Source organism: Miniopterus schreibersii (assembly GCF_964146895.1).
Source record: "Miniopterus schreibersii genome assembly, chromosome: 1".
In the NCBI taxonomy this organism is placed as follows: Eukaryota; Metazoa; Chordata; class Mammalia; order Chiroptera; family Miniopteridae; genus Miniopterus; species Miniopterus schreibersii.
In genome coordinates, this window is record NC_138101.1 from 176,239,308 (window position 1) to 176,254,392 (window position 15,085).

Here is a 15,085-nt window from a genome sequence, read left to right on the forward strand (position 1 = left end):
CTCTCACCTCTCAGAATGACTTAAATCAACAAACAAGTGTTGGGGAGGATGTGGAGAAAAGGGAGTGCAGGTTGTTGTGGCCACTATGGAAGGCGGTATGGCGTTACCTCAAAAAATTAAATGGGACTGCTTTATGACTCAGCGATTCCAATTCTGGGAATTTATCCAAAGAAACCCAAAACACTAATTCAAAAGAATATATACACCCCTATGTTCATTGCAGAGTTATTTACAGTAGCCAAAATTTGGAAACAGCCCAAGTGTCCATCAGTAAATGAGTGGATAAAAATGCTGTGGTACATTTATACAATGGAATACTACTCGGCCGTAAAAAAGAAGGAACTTTTACCCTTTGCAACAGCATGAATGGACCTGGAGAGCTTAATGCTCAGTGAAATAAGCCAGTCAGAGAAAAGTACTGTGTGGTTTCACTCACATGTGGAATCGAATGAACAAAATGAGCTAACAAGCAAAATAGTGACAGACTTATAGAGAGCAGGCTGACAGCTGGGGTCAGGGTACTGGGGAGGAAGATGGAGGGATTGAGAGAAACTTATGGACATGGACAACAGTGTAGTGATTGCCAGGAGGAGGAGGGGTGGAAGGAGGTAGAAGAGGGCATGGGGGGTAAATGGTAATGAACAGAGACTTGGCTTGGGATGGTGGACACACAATACAGTGTACAGATGATGTGTTGTAGAATTTTGCACCTGAAACCTATATTCTTTTATTAACCAGTGTCACCCCAATAAATTCAATTAAGAAAAAATTAAAGAATAAAAATAAAAAATTATTTCAATGTGCCAAAAAAAAAAGATCTGAGTACTAATTACATTAGCAAGATAAATGATAACATTCAAGTGTTTAAATGCAGAGCTTTCAATAAAGATAATTTTGTTAAATTATTTTTAATGTAAATGAGAATATCATTTTTTAATTTACACACGAGATAGGAGTATCCTGAAATATCTAGAATATTTAAGTGCCTTATTTATGACACTGTTGTTTTTTATATTGAGTACTTACCAAGTCAAATAAGTAATCAGAAATTTTCTTTTTAAGAACCAAATTAGAGCCCTGATAGCTTGGTATCTTGGAATTTAGGAACCTAGAGTACCTGTCTGATAGAGATATAATAGTAGCCACAAATGCTAGCCATTTAAAAATTTTAGTAGCACATTTTAAAAACTAAATAGAAGCAGACTTAGTTAATTTTAATATAGCTTATTTAACTCAGCATATCCACAATGTTATTTTAGCATATAATCAGTACTGTTAAATTAACCTTTTTTTATACTAAGTATTTAAAATCTGCTATGTATTTTACACTTAATGTAAATCTCAATTAGTATCTTTACTTACTAGCTCCTTCAGTTACTTAAGAAAATTACTGAATATTTTTGTGACTCAATTTCTCCATTCTTACAATGGAGACAGTTGTAACAGTTAAATTAGATAATATATAATATGCCTATCAAATAGTGTTACATAAATCTTAGCTGCTTTACAAAAATATTTCAAATAGATGAACATGATATGTAATGTCATCACTGCCTCAAGGCAAAGATCATGTCTTACGCATTAAATTTGTAACTTTCAAACACTCATCTTTTTACATTGGACAGTGCTGGGTACACACATCTCTCTGAATCCTTGTTTAAATTATTTTTAAGAAGAAGCAAAATTAGTATTGGCTCATCAGTTGTGACAAATGTATCACAATGCAAGATGTTAAAAGAGAATACTGTGGTAGAAGAATCTGAAATAAATTACTTTCTGTTTATTTTCTCTGTAAACCTAAAACTACTGTAAAAGGTCAAGTCTGTTATAAAAACTGACAAACATAAAAAGCAAACACCATGTCTGCTGCTGATTCTTGATATATCTTCATTGTGACAGAATCCATCAGTAAAAGTGGCAGTTCCAGTATCATTAAAACCATTAATCAGAGAAGTTTAGTTATGGTTAAAAATCTAACGTTTCCTCTTCCAGTAGTCATTCATTATCTACCTCTTTTTAACTAATATATGGAAAAATTAATCATAAAATGGTTCTTTTGCCTTCATGGTTAATGGGGTGGGCAATGGGCATTATTGGTGGCACTCGGATGTTAATGGCAGAAATAGTCCTATTTTTTTATACACTGTTGCCGGTTTTGAGAATATTTTCTTCTCCTGATTGCAGGTTGGGTGGGACTATATCAGCATACAAGATAGTACCGGATGAAATAGAAGAAATCAAGGTACAGTATGGCATTTTTCACCTCTATAGAGACTTAGTATCTTGGTGCCAGTAGGGGAAGAATTGCTTATTCTTTATGCTGTTGAATCTTTGGTTGTATTAGGACAGCATTTAATTCCAAGTTATCCTATTTGAATTTATATATATCTCAAATAACCACCATCCATCAGATTTCCTCTATCATCATCAGTGCATTTCTAAGAAAAATATTAGGAAAATCAAAAAGGAACCCTTTCCTGTGAAATTCATTGAAAAATCTATTAAAGAAAGCACTGTATTTATTCATTAGTGTGCATAATGAATTACCTTGTTATCCTGTTTTAATTTCTTTTTCTTATAAGTTTTTGCCAATTATAAATTATCTCAGTCTTCTAGTAAATATTTCCTGGTTCCTTTGAAAACAATATGCCAATTTCAATTTAAAATGTATAGTACTGGCCCTAGCTAAGTAGACCAGTTGGTTGAGCATCTTCCATATACACCAAGGTTGCGGGTTTGATCCCTGGTCAGCGTATATACAGGAATCAACCAATGAATGCATAATCAAGTGGAACAGCAAAATCAATGTTTCTCACCCTGGCCGGGTATTTCAGTTGTTTGGAGCATCATCTGTATACCAAAAGGTTGTGGGTTCAATTTCCGGACAGGGGACGTACCTAGGTTGCAGGTTCAATTCCAAGTAGCGATTGACATTTCTTTCTCTTTCTCCCTCTCTAAAATCAATAAAAACACCCTTGGGTGAGAATTTTTTTTAAATTGATGTTTCTCTCTCTCCCCCTCTCTCTCTAAGTCAATTTTAAAAATTTACAGTACAATAAATGAAAAATTGACATTTTAAAAAATTACAGCGTTATTACAATGTTCTGTTTCTAACATTTTACTAAACCTTATGGACTATTAGGGGCTTTTTTGTTTTTGTTTTTTTGTGTGTTTATTTTATTTAATTTAAATATATCTATTGATTTCAGAGAGAGGAAAGGAGAGGGAGAGAGAGAGATAGAAACATCAATGATGAGAGAGTCATTGATTGAGCCCGCAACCCGGGCATGTGTCCTGACCGGAAATCAAACCCCGATCGCCTGGATCCTAGGTCGACGCTCAACTGCTGAGCCACGCCCGGCCGGGCTAGACTATTAGTTTTATAATATCACATGTGGCCCTTGTTTAAAAGCAGTTTACAGTCTAACAAGAACTGAACTTGCTACCTAATCCATAAATAGAAGTTAACAATTGGATAGAAGTGTAGTGATAGTGAAGGATAAACAATACTGAGTTAAGGTGTTAAAAATAACATGTAAAGTTCTCAAGAAATCATTAACCTTGATTTGATCAACTTTTCAAAATCAAGTTAAATTCAAATCTTAAGTAATTCTTTCATTTATTTACATTATTTTAAAATTACTTGAGCTCATTGATCTTTATTATGTAATATACTGTTAGTTTCAATATGTCAGGTATTATGTGTAGTCAACATCAGGAATTAATGCCATGATTATACTCTAGCATTAAATCAAAACAAAACAGGAGTATCAAGAAACTTACTCAAACTTGATATAAATTCTCAGTAGTTGGCTGGGAGGAAGCTTTGGCCTAATCCAGATCTCTCATTTTTTAAAAGAGAAAGTGGGAATTAATAAAGGTAAACTTTTAAAATTAATTGTTTGAGTTCCAATAATTACTTCCAAAAATATAATCAAGAGTTTAAAGTGTCAGAATAACATGAGATATTACTTCCTTTTTTCTTTTTTTCTTTTTCCAACTCTTTATTCAAAACCATTTAAGATAAAATTGGGAAGAGGAAAGATTATAGTGAAAATGCAAATCTTTTTCTTTCCTCTCTAAATCTTTTCTTTTTCTTCCAGGTTTACTTATGTTTTTTACTTTCCCTTACAATTATTCCTTCTTTTTTTAAAATTTATCTTTATTGTTGAAAGAATTACAGATGTCCACGTTTTTCCCCCATTGACCCCTTTTACCTCACACCCACCCTCCGCCCCTGGCCTTCACCACTCTATTGTCTGTGGCCATGGGTTAAGAAACTTTAAGTAGTCAATAAATGTATATGTAAATAATTAAGCAGCACTTATATAAAGGATAGAGTTGAAATCCATCTCTCTACAAAGTGTTCTGTCTTATTTATAATTATAATATGTTAAGTGATTAAGGTAAACAGTGTTTTATGAAAGACCTAGGAAGGGCACTTGGCCATTTGAAAAAGATAATCAGCAATCTTTTGAAGAACTTAGCAAATTGTAGTTTTATACAGTTTTGTATTCTGCGAAAACATAAATATGAGATAATGTTTCAGCAGATCACAGGGTTAAAATTAAAACTGTTGAGATATAGGACTGGCAGTAGACCTTTATGCTATGTTAAGAAATTTAGATTTTATACTAAATTTAGATTTAGATATAGAAATTTAGATTTTATACTCTGTGGTACCATTATGTGATTTTAAGAAAGTAAGTAACATAATCAGCAGTTTTTTCAGGTTTTTCTGTGATGAGTGAGAAAAATGATTTCAGTGAAGAGGAGGTTCCATCTATAATGAAGGAGACCAGATTGCAGGAATATAGGCACAAAATGATTAAAACCTGAACTAAAGTGGTGGCAGTAAGGCTGAAGAAAAGACTCAGATTCAAGAAATTATTTAAGTAGAATCAAAAGTTACTTGATGATTTATTGGATGTTTAGGGAAAGATGGAAAGATTGAGCCAGGTTTCTGGTTTAGGAAACTAAGTAGAGTGTGTTAAGTGTTCAAGAGGAGATACAAGAAAAGGACTGAGTTTGAGAGGAAAAAGGGTAAGTTTTGACTTATTTAATTTGCCATTATATGTCCCTCTCAGATAACCAAATATCCACCAATTGGATAAATCAGCCTGGAACTCAGAAAAGATAATTCTGTCTTTTGATTGATATTGGGATTTGTCATTATGCAAGTTAGTTGAGGCCATGCTAGTACATGAGATCACCTAAAAAAGTTATATGAAGTAATAATAGTAGACCAAAACTGTTGCTCTGGGGAAGGCCCATCCTAGAAACAGAGGAATATTGTTTTTTTAGTTTAGTCATGCAGATATGTTGCCTTATCTTTTATGGCAACTTTTCTCTAAAGGATGAGTTTTTCATTGTGTTTTTTGAAATTCCAGAATTATAAGAGTTATCCCTCAAGGGATTTTTTTGAAAAAAGCATGATTGATGAATGACATGTGATAGGTGATTTTTTTCCATCAGTAACTAATATTATATCTAAAACAGCTTCAGAGAGTTGAGGCCTGAGGCATAAAAAATATGAAATTGATTCTTATATTCAAAAGTCTTGGAAGAAAAACTGTTTTAAATTATTTCACCAACATGTGATGGCACCATTAACATTTTCAGCTGAAATCAGAAAGTATAATCTTTTTGTTTTAATTAGAGGAAATGGGCAACATCTGCTTGTAATGTTCATTTTAGTTGGATAATATCTGAGTTTATATTTGACCTATACTGTCTCTAATATACCATGTATAAATAACTATATATGTAAATTTTTACTATTGAAAAGATACGATTGATTGATGAAACATAATTCAATTTTTGTCAGATGTGGTAGTCTTTCACAATGTTTCTAGTACCAGAAATCATTATTTAGTTCATACATAGTTTGAATTAAGCATACATGTATTGCTTATAATAAATCACCTCATAATGAATGGATGCTTGGCCAAAGGCTTAAGAGATAAAGAATAACTATCTTCCTCACCCAATCACAATCATTTCTTACACCCAGTATCCTAAGTTTTTATCATTATTAGTTTCTTACTTTTATTTAGCCTTACCACCCATGTTCACATTCCTAAATATTATAATTTATTTGCGCTTCTGCTTGAACTTTATGTGAATCAAATCGCACTGTATGTAATCTTTTGGGCTTTCCTTCTTTTGTTCAACACTGAGATTCATCCATGTCATTCTCAACAGCTAAGCTTCTTGCTTGTGTTTTTGGTTGCTGTTTTTGTTTTGTTTTTCGCCATAAAAAACATCACCATGTCACAAATTATTGAGAACTATTATTGATGGATATTGAGTTTGTTTCCATTTGCAGTTATTATGAAAAATTATGCTATAAAATTCTTATAAGAGCATCCTGTGTAAGAGTTTCTCTGATGTAGATACTGAGGAAAGGAATTCCTGTTTTTTAAGTAATGTATATTTTTAACTTTTCTGGATGAAATCACTGTTTGCTAAGGTAGTTATTCCAATTTACACTACCACCTTGGGTGTATTTATTTTGAAAGAGAGATATTTAAATATGAACTCTTTAATCTATCTATAATTTATGTTGGTATAAATTTATATATATGTGTGTGTATGTGTGTTTGTGTATATACATATGAGATGACTTATAGTTCACAGCCCAATTTATTGAAGAACCTATCCCCCTCCCCTCCTGTTTGAATTGTCTCATTTATCATATACTAAATTTTCATATGCGTAGACACACACATACACATACATAAGGTCTGTCTTTTCCTGAACTTTTGTTTCATTGATCTATTTATCTGTGATTTTTTGATAGTACTGTACTTGAGGGGCAGGAGTTGGGGAAGGGTGGTGGCACCAGAAGGAAGTGGCACAACATTTTTCAAGTGCTGAAAAAAAAAAACTGTCAACAACAAAGTCTATATCCAGTGAAATTATTCTTTAGGAATGAGTGAGAAATAAGGACATACTCAGACAAAAGAAAACAGAAAGAATTTGTCACTAGAAAACCTCCCCTGAAAGAATGGCTAAATAAATCCTCTAAAGAGGAAGGAAATGATAACAAAAAAGGCTTGAAACTTCAGAAAGAAGAACAGCAGAATAGGTAAATATAGTAGGCTATCTTTTTAAAATGATTTTCTTAAATCACATTTAAAGCTTGAAACAAAAATTGTAACACCATATAATGTGGTATGCGATGTATGTAGAGTAAATAATGAACAGTCATATTTAAAATGTGGGAGGGTAAAGGTGCCTAAATGGAAGTAGAGTTTCTGTATTTCATTTGAAATGATAAAAGTCAATACTAGTAGTCTGTGATAAATTTCATCTATTTATTATAATACTTAGAGCAACCACTAGAAGAAGTATACAAAACAATATGCACAAAAATATTGTAAAATAAAATGAAACCCTAAAAAAGTTTTTAAGTAGTCCACAATAAGTCATGAATAGACAGGAATGAGAAACAGAAGACATAAACAGATTTAAGCCCTAAAATATCAGTAATTACCCTAAATATAAATAACCTAAATATAACATTAAAAGACAAATTGACATAATGGATTTTAGAAATGATCCAACATATACTGTTCTCAAAAAATCATTTAAAAACCAGTGACACAGGCAGGGTGAAAGTAAAATGATAGAAAAATATATATCATGAAAACAATTTTTAGAAAAAAGTTCTCAGGTCAATAATCTATGTTTCTTCCTCAAGAAACTAAAAGAAGAGCCAGATATAGTGAAAACAAGAAGACAGAAAATATTTAAGAATTGGAATCAATGAAATTGAAAATAGGGAAAAATCAATGAAATAAAAAGCTGGTTCTTGAAAAACTCAATAAAATTGATAAACCTCTTACTAGACTAACAGAGATGAAGGAAAGAAAACACAATATCAATATCAGGATTGAACAAACACTATTACTACAGATTTTCCATCCATTAAAAAGATAGAGAATACTGTGAAAAAATTTATACTCATAACTTGAATAACTTAGAAAAAATGAACCAGTTCCTAAAAACTCACAATTAGCAAAATGAACCAAGCTGAAATAGACAATCTGTGTAGTTTTATAACCTAAAATACCACCTAAAAAATAAATCTCCAGGCCCAGATAGTTTTACTGGAGACATCTACCAAACATTAAAGAAGAATTAATATCAATTTTACTCAATCTTTTCCAGAAAAAGAGAAAGAAAACTGCCAACCAATATCTTTCATGAACTTAAAATCCTCTACTAAATTAAATTCAACAATCAATAAAAAGAATTATACACCACTACCAAGTGGGATTTATTTGAGCTATGCAAAATTTCTTGAACATTGGAAAAACAATCAATGTAATCCACAGTGTCAGCAAGCTAAAGAAGAAAAATTATATGATCATATCAATCAATGCAGAAAAACTGTTCAACAAACTTTAAAACCCATTTATGATTAAACAAACAACAAAAAAATAAGAACACCAAACTAGAAATAGAGGGTAATGTCCTAAACTTGATAGCATCTGCAAAAAATCCATGTGGTTAATATCATACTTAATCGTGAAAGAATGAATGCTTTTTTTCTAAGATCAGGAAGAAAGCAAGATTGTCTGCTCTCACTAATTTTATTCAACTGAATACTGTAATTTCTAAGTAGCACAATAAGGCAAGAAAAAGTATTAAAAGGCACAAAGATTAGAAACTAAGAAATAAAACTCCCTATCTGCAAATCACGTGTCTATGTAGGGAAAAGGTGTCTATAGAAAAACTCCTACAACTAATAAGTCAGTTTAATTAATTTGGAATATATAAGATCAACCTCCCCCAAAATTACGTTTTTATATACTCAGAACAGTTGGAAACTGAAACTTGAAACAATAACATTTACGGTTACTCCAACAAAAGTTAAATACTTAGGTATACACTTGGGAACAAAGTGATCTATGCTGAAAATTACAAAACACTGAAGAAATAAAAGGACACAAAGAAATGAACAGATATGCCATGTTTATGGATTGAAAGATTCAAGATAGTAAAGATGTCAGTTCTCCCCAGGATGACATACAGGTTTATGCAATTCTTATCCAAAACCCATCAAATTGAAGGTACTGTAGTATTGTTAAAAAGATAGACACATATATTGATGAATCCAGTATTTGATATGGATATGTTCAATTGATTCTAATAAAGTTGCAAAAGCAATTCAGTGGGATAATCTTTTCAACAAATGATGGTAGAAGAATTGGACATCCATTAGCGCGCACACACACATACACACACACACAACAACAACAACAAATGAATCTCACCTAAACCTTATACGTTATACAAAAATTAACTCAAAATGGATAATAGACTTAAGTGTAAAACATAAGACTTTAGAGAATAAAAGGGAAAATGTTCAGGACCTATGCTTAAGCAAAGAGTTTTTAGAATCAACATCAAACGCACAATTTATAGCCCGGCTGGTGTGGTTCAGTAGTTGAGTGTCCACCCATGCACCAAGGTTACTGGTTCAATTCCCCGGGTTCCAGGCTCGATCCCCAGTAGGTGGCATGCAGGAGGCAGCCAATGGATGTTCTCTCTCATTAACGTTTCTGTCCCTGTCTCTCTCTCTCTCAAATCAATAAAAAAGGAACTTTTTTCAAAAACACAATGTATCAAAGGAAAAATTTTTAATTTTTAATTTTTTAAATTCTAAAATTTTTCTATGCAAAATAACCTATAAATGAAACTCAAGCTGCACACTGGGAGAAATTATTTGCAAACTACATATCCATCAAAGGTTTTCTATGTAGAAGATATTAAAAATTCTCAAACTCAACAATAACAAAAATATTTTTATTAGTAAATAATTTACTTAAAAATTAAATTTTTGTAAAAAAATTTTATTTTGCAAGAAAATGAGACTAAATAGTTTAAAAAAATAGTCCTACAAAAATTTAGATGAAAGTTTATTAACTTTACACTTATTTTGAGAAGTAGCTAGTCATGCGCTAACTAATGACAGGATATATTCTGAGAAATGTGTTATTAGGTGATTTCATTGTCATGGGAACATCAAAGAGTGTATTTACAAAACTTAGATGGTCTAACCTACTACAAACCTAAGTTATATGGCTCCTAGGCTATAAGCCTGTTTAGCATGTTACTATACAAAACAACATGAGATTTTATCAAGCACAAGAATAAAATAATGCAATCAAGAGACACAGTAAACAGGAGATGTATGAGGCTGCTATCGGCATAACACAGCATACTGTTTTGCAGCATACTTTTATTTTTATGAGTAGAAAGATTACACTCTAACATAATGATAAAAAGTATAGTAAATACATAAACCAGTAACATAGTAGTTTATTATCAAGTATCATGTACTGTGTAGAGTTGTATGTGCTATACTTTTATACCACTGACAATACAGTAGGTTTGTTTATACCAGCATCATCACAAACACATGTGTAAATGCCTTGTGCTATGTGTCACTAGCTGATGGGGATTTTTTAGCTCCGTTATATTCTTATTGGAACGCCATCTTATGTGTGGTCCATCGTTGACTGAAACATTGTTATTTGGCACATGGCTATATGTGTTTTCAGTAGTTAGTATTCACATTTAGAAATGTAATGTGTCTATAAGTCATTTAATCTTGTTCATGTAGATCTTTGCAATTTCTTTTAAAAATTTTTTTAGTTATGTCCTATTTTGTTGAATACTATAAATGAAATATTTTCTCTATATAGTTTAATTTTAACAGTACCTATATATTTTAATATAATTGGGGTATAACATACCTTTAAAAATTGGATTATTGCCAAATCTACTGCTGCAAATCATGAATGAGGAACTCTGTTGGGCCATTCCCCTGTGACTCAACTATATCTGGTAAAAATGGTAAAGAAACAATCATTTAAAGTATCTGAATAATGTTTTTACAACAGCAAATGAGGAAGCATTTATTCAAGTAAATCTAAATATCAGATGAAGCATTGAGAGTCTGCGGCACTTAGCCAGAACTTCATCCCTCCCTCACCCCTTCTCAGCTTGATGGAAACTTTACTCTAGTGTGGCTAACAAGCAGCAGCTGGCCTCAGCATGCCCCATACCTCTCCATAAGTGGCCCCAGGGCTGGCACTAGCAACAGCCTGTGTTGATTCATAGCTTGGCCTCTCCTGGACACCTCCAAGCCCAGCACAAGTAGCAGCCATCACTGGATTGCTGTGTAGCTCATGCTGGGTGGCCCTGGGCAAGGCACAGACAGAGGCTGACTTTGCACCTCCCAGGAGGCCCCAGAGACAGTGCACCTGGTGGTTAGCTTTGACCACACTGGATTAAAACCCTATCACATCAACGAATGACACACTCAAGGGGCAGATTTGGTGAACACCAAAGCTCCACTGAATTAAATCCTGCTTCATAGGGGTGTCTCCAGCACAGCAGCTCTTTGGCTGTAGTTGCAGCTGTTCCTCACAGCCGATTGGCCTGGGGGTCATTTCCTCCCAGGGATGCCAAAGCAACCAAGGTTCAACTGCAATAGGACACTGCACACAGCCCACACAGGGGAGCACCTAGAAGGCCCAGCTCAGGTGACTGGGGAGGCTGAGCCACTGGACCCTACAGGACACCTACTACACAAAGCCACTCTACAAATTCCAGGAGACATAGCAGTTCTTCCTAATACATAGAAACAAACAACAGGAAGAAGCCAAAATGTGGAGGCAAAGAAACATGTCACAAAGGAAAGAACAGAAGAAATCTCCACAAAAAAAACTAAATGAAATGGAGTCAAGCAAGCTACTGGATACAGAGTTCAAAACAATGGTTATAAAGATGCTCAAGGATCTTAGTAAGACTATTAAGGAAACTAGTGAGATCATCAATGACGTAGTAAAGTACTAATCAGAAATGAAGGCTACACTAACTGAAAGGAAAAATAATTTACAGGGAATCAATAGTAGAGTAGAGGACACTGAGAATCAAATCAGCAGTTTGGAACATGAGGAAGCAAAAAAGAACCAACCTGAAGAGCAAAAAGAAAAAAGAATCCAGAAATATGAAAATAGTGTAAGGAATCTCTGGGACAACTTCAAACAGGCCAACGTTCACGTTATGGAGGTGCCAGAAGGAGACAAAAGAGAGCAGGAAATTGAAAAGCTATTTGAAAAAATGACAGAAAACTTCCGCTACCTGCTAAAAGAAATAGACTTACAAGTCTAGGAAGCACAGAGAGTCCCAAACAAGAGGAACCCAAAGAGGCCCACAGCAAGACACATCATAATTAAAATGCCAAAGTTAAAGACAAAAAGAGAATCTTAAAAGCAGCAAGAGAAAAGCAGTTAGTTACCTACAAGGGAGCACCCATATGAATGTCAGCTGATTTCTCAACAGAAACTTTGCAGGCCAGAAGGGAGTGGCAAGAAATATTCAAAGTGATGAAAAGCAAAAACCTATAACCAAGATTACTCTACCCAGCAAAGGTCATATAAAGAGCTTCACAGATAAGAAAAAGTTAAAGGAGTTCATCACCACCAAACCAGTACTACATGAAATGTTGAAATGTCTTCTTTAAGAAGAAGCTAAAGAACAAAAGAAACTGACAAAAAAAATAGACCCTGAGACACTGAAGCATGCTGCCATATTCCGTATGTCGTATGTTGTCTGAAGCAGACTGTCGTATCTCAGAAGGAAGAGGGAAGGGGGGTGGAGGGAGGGAAGAGATTAACTAAAGAAGTTATATGCATATATGAACAACCCATGGACACAGACAATAATGGGGTGAAAGCCTAGGGAGAGGGTGGGAGTGAGGTGGGAGGGGGTCAGTGGGGGGGGGAATGGGACACCTGTAATACTTTCAACAATAAAGATAAATTTTTAAAAAATAAATAATAAATAAAAAAGAAATTCCCAGATAAATAAAAACTGAAAGAATATGTTCTTAGCAGATCCACCTTGCAAGAAATACTTAAAGAAAATTCTTCAGGCTGAAAGCAAGTGACCACAGACAGTAATTCAAATCCACTTACACATACAAAAAGAGCATGGGTAAAGGTAATTATGTAACTATAAAAGACAGTATAAATGCATATTTCTTATCCTTTTGTATCTTAACTGGTTTAAAAGCTAATTGTATAAAACTACATATATATACATATATGTGTGTGTGTGTGTGTGTGTGTATATATATATATATATAGCTGTTTTGTTGAGCCTATAACCTACAAATATAATATATTTGACAATAACAGCACAACGAATGTAGGTGGGAAAGCAGAGCTTCATTGGAGTAAGTAAATAACACCAGATGGTATCTTGAATCCACCAGAACAAATAGGAGAATCAGAAATAGTAAATAATCAGGTTAATATAACAAACTCTATAAGTATATACTTGTCCCCTTTATTTTCTCAGCTTTTATAACATGAATTATTATATTACAACAGTATATTGCTGGATTTGATATATATGTGTGTAGACATATATATGTGTGTACAAAAATAGATATGTAATATGAATTATTATATTACAACAGTATATTGCTGGATTTTATATATATGTGTGTAGACATATATATGTGTGTACAAAAATAGATATGTAATAATAGCACAAAAAGGAAGAACAGATAATAGAACTATATAGGAGTAATGTTTATATACCTCATGAATTAATATAAATCTGAAGTAAATTCGGGTAAGATGTACATGGTAAACCCAAGAGCAACCTCTAAGAAAAAAGCTCCCATAAAATATAGTGAAAAAAATCATTAAAGAAATTAAAATGTTACATTAGAAAATATTCACTTCATGCAAAAGGAAAGTGAAGGACTAAAAAGGAATGTATAAGAGACAGACTAAAAGAACACATAAGTAAAATGGCTGGTGTAAATCTAGCCATATCAATGATAACACTAGATGTGAGTGGGTTTAACAGTCCAAGCGAAAGGTACACATTGTCAAAACTGGGTAAAAGTGTTTTATGAAGACCTAACTATATGTTATGTACAGTAGAGATATTATATATTGGAAGATGCCAAATAGATTGAAATTAAAAGGATAGAATACAATATATCATGCAAACAATAATCAAAAGAAATGACAATTAAAATTCTTTAACTAGAATATATTTATAAAGAGATGCTTAGTCTTATCTACTATTTAGTTATGCAGTAATACAGTTCATACAGAAAAAAAACAAAACAGCTTAAGTGCTTGATTCTTTCTCTCTGTATGATTTCAGTTCTTTAAAACTTTCTGGGACATTCTGCAGTGAGTTGGACTTAGTATTGCATATAAATGGTAAAAATATAGACAAGTCTTCTCTAATAGAGTAGTTTTTATTATTCAGTGTTTTCCTTTTATTAGTTAGTTGTATAGCTTATGAGTATGTTTTGTTTGGGGGGTTTTTTTGCAGGATTTTTTGTTGTTGTTATTTATCCCAGGGTGTATTACAACATGCATGTTACCTTTCTAAATACTTATAATTACTTTTATCATTTCTAATACTAATAATTGCTTTTTATTGATATCTTTCTGTTCTGTCTTTCCTCTCATTTTGGAATCTAATTCTGCATATAAATTAGACTTTGGAGTATGTCTCACATATTTGTTTGTCCTATTCTGTTTGTTCATTCTTTCTACTGTCTCTATATTAATTTGTGTTTTTTGTTAGTCTTTGAGTTTAATATTCCTTTGTTCTGCTGCATTTTTATCTGTTTGCATTCTTTAATTTTGATAAACCTACTCATTTAGATGTTTCAGATATGTAATTTTATATCCTATTATGTTGTTTTAATTTTTTATAGTTTCCAATTTCCTGGTGAAATTCTCCATCATTTTATCTGTTTTGTTTATTTTTCTTCTATTTTTAAAATATATTAATCATATCTTACTTTAAAGTTCTTTGCTGCAAACTCCCCACACATCTGTGTGGGTTTTTAAAAATCTGTTTTTATATTAATATTGGATCCTGTTTTCTTGCATGCCAAGTAATTTTTATAAATTTATTTTGTGTGTAAAGGAACCATATTGTTAATAACGTTTTATCGTCCATCAGAGATTGTCTCACTTTCTACTGATAGGCAGAAAGTATGAGAAACTGATCATTCAAATCCAAT

The 15,085-nt window shown here is 32.8% G+C and overlaps 1 protein-coding gene across 6 annotated transcripts in view; it reads left to right on the plus strand.

Moving 5' to 3' along the window:
- The window catches only part of GPHN (gephyrin), a 352,065-nt gene that overhangs the window by 106,366 nt on the left and 230,614 nt on the right, over positions 1-15,085 (plus strand). For all 6 annotated transcript variants that reach the window (XM_081136828.1, XM_081136829.1, XM_081136831.1 and 3 more), the window contains exon 3: positions 2,185-2,242. In XM_081136828.1, coding sequence (XP_080992954.1) covers positions 2,185-2,242 — 58 coding nt within the window. The remainder of the gene's footprint in view (positions 1-2,184; positions 2,243-15,085) is intronic.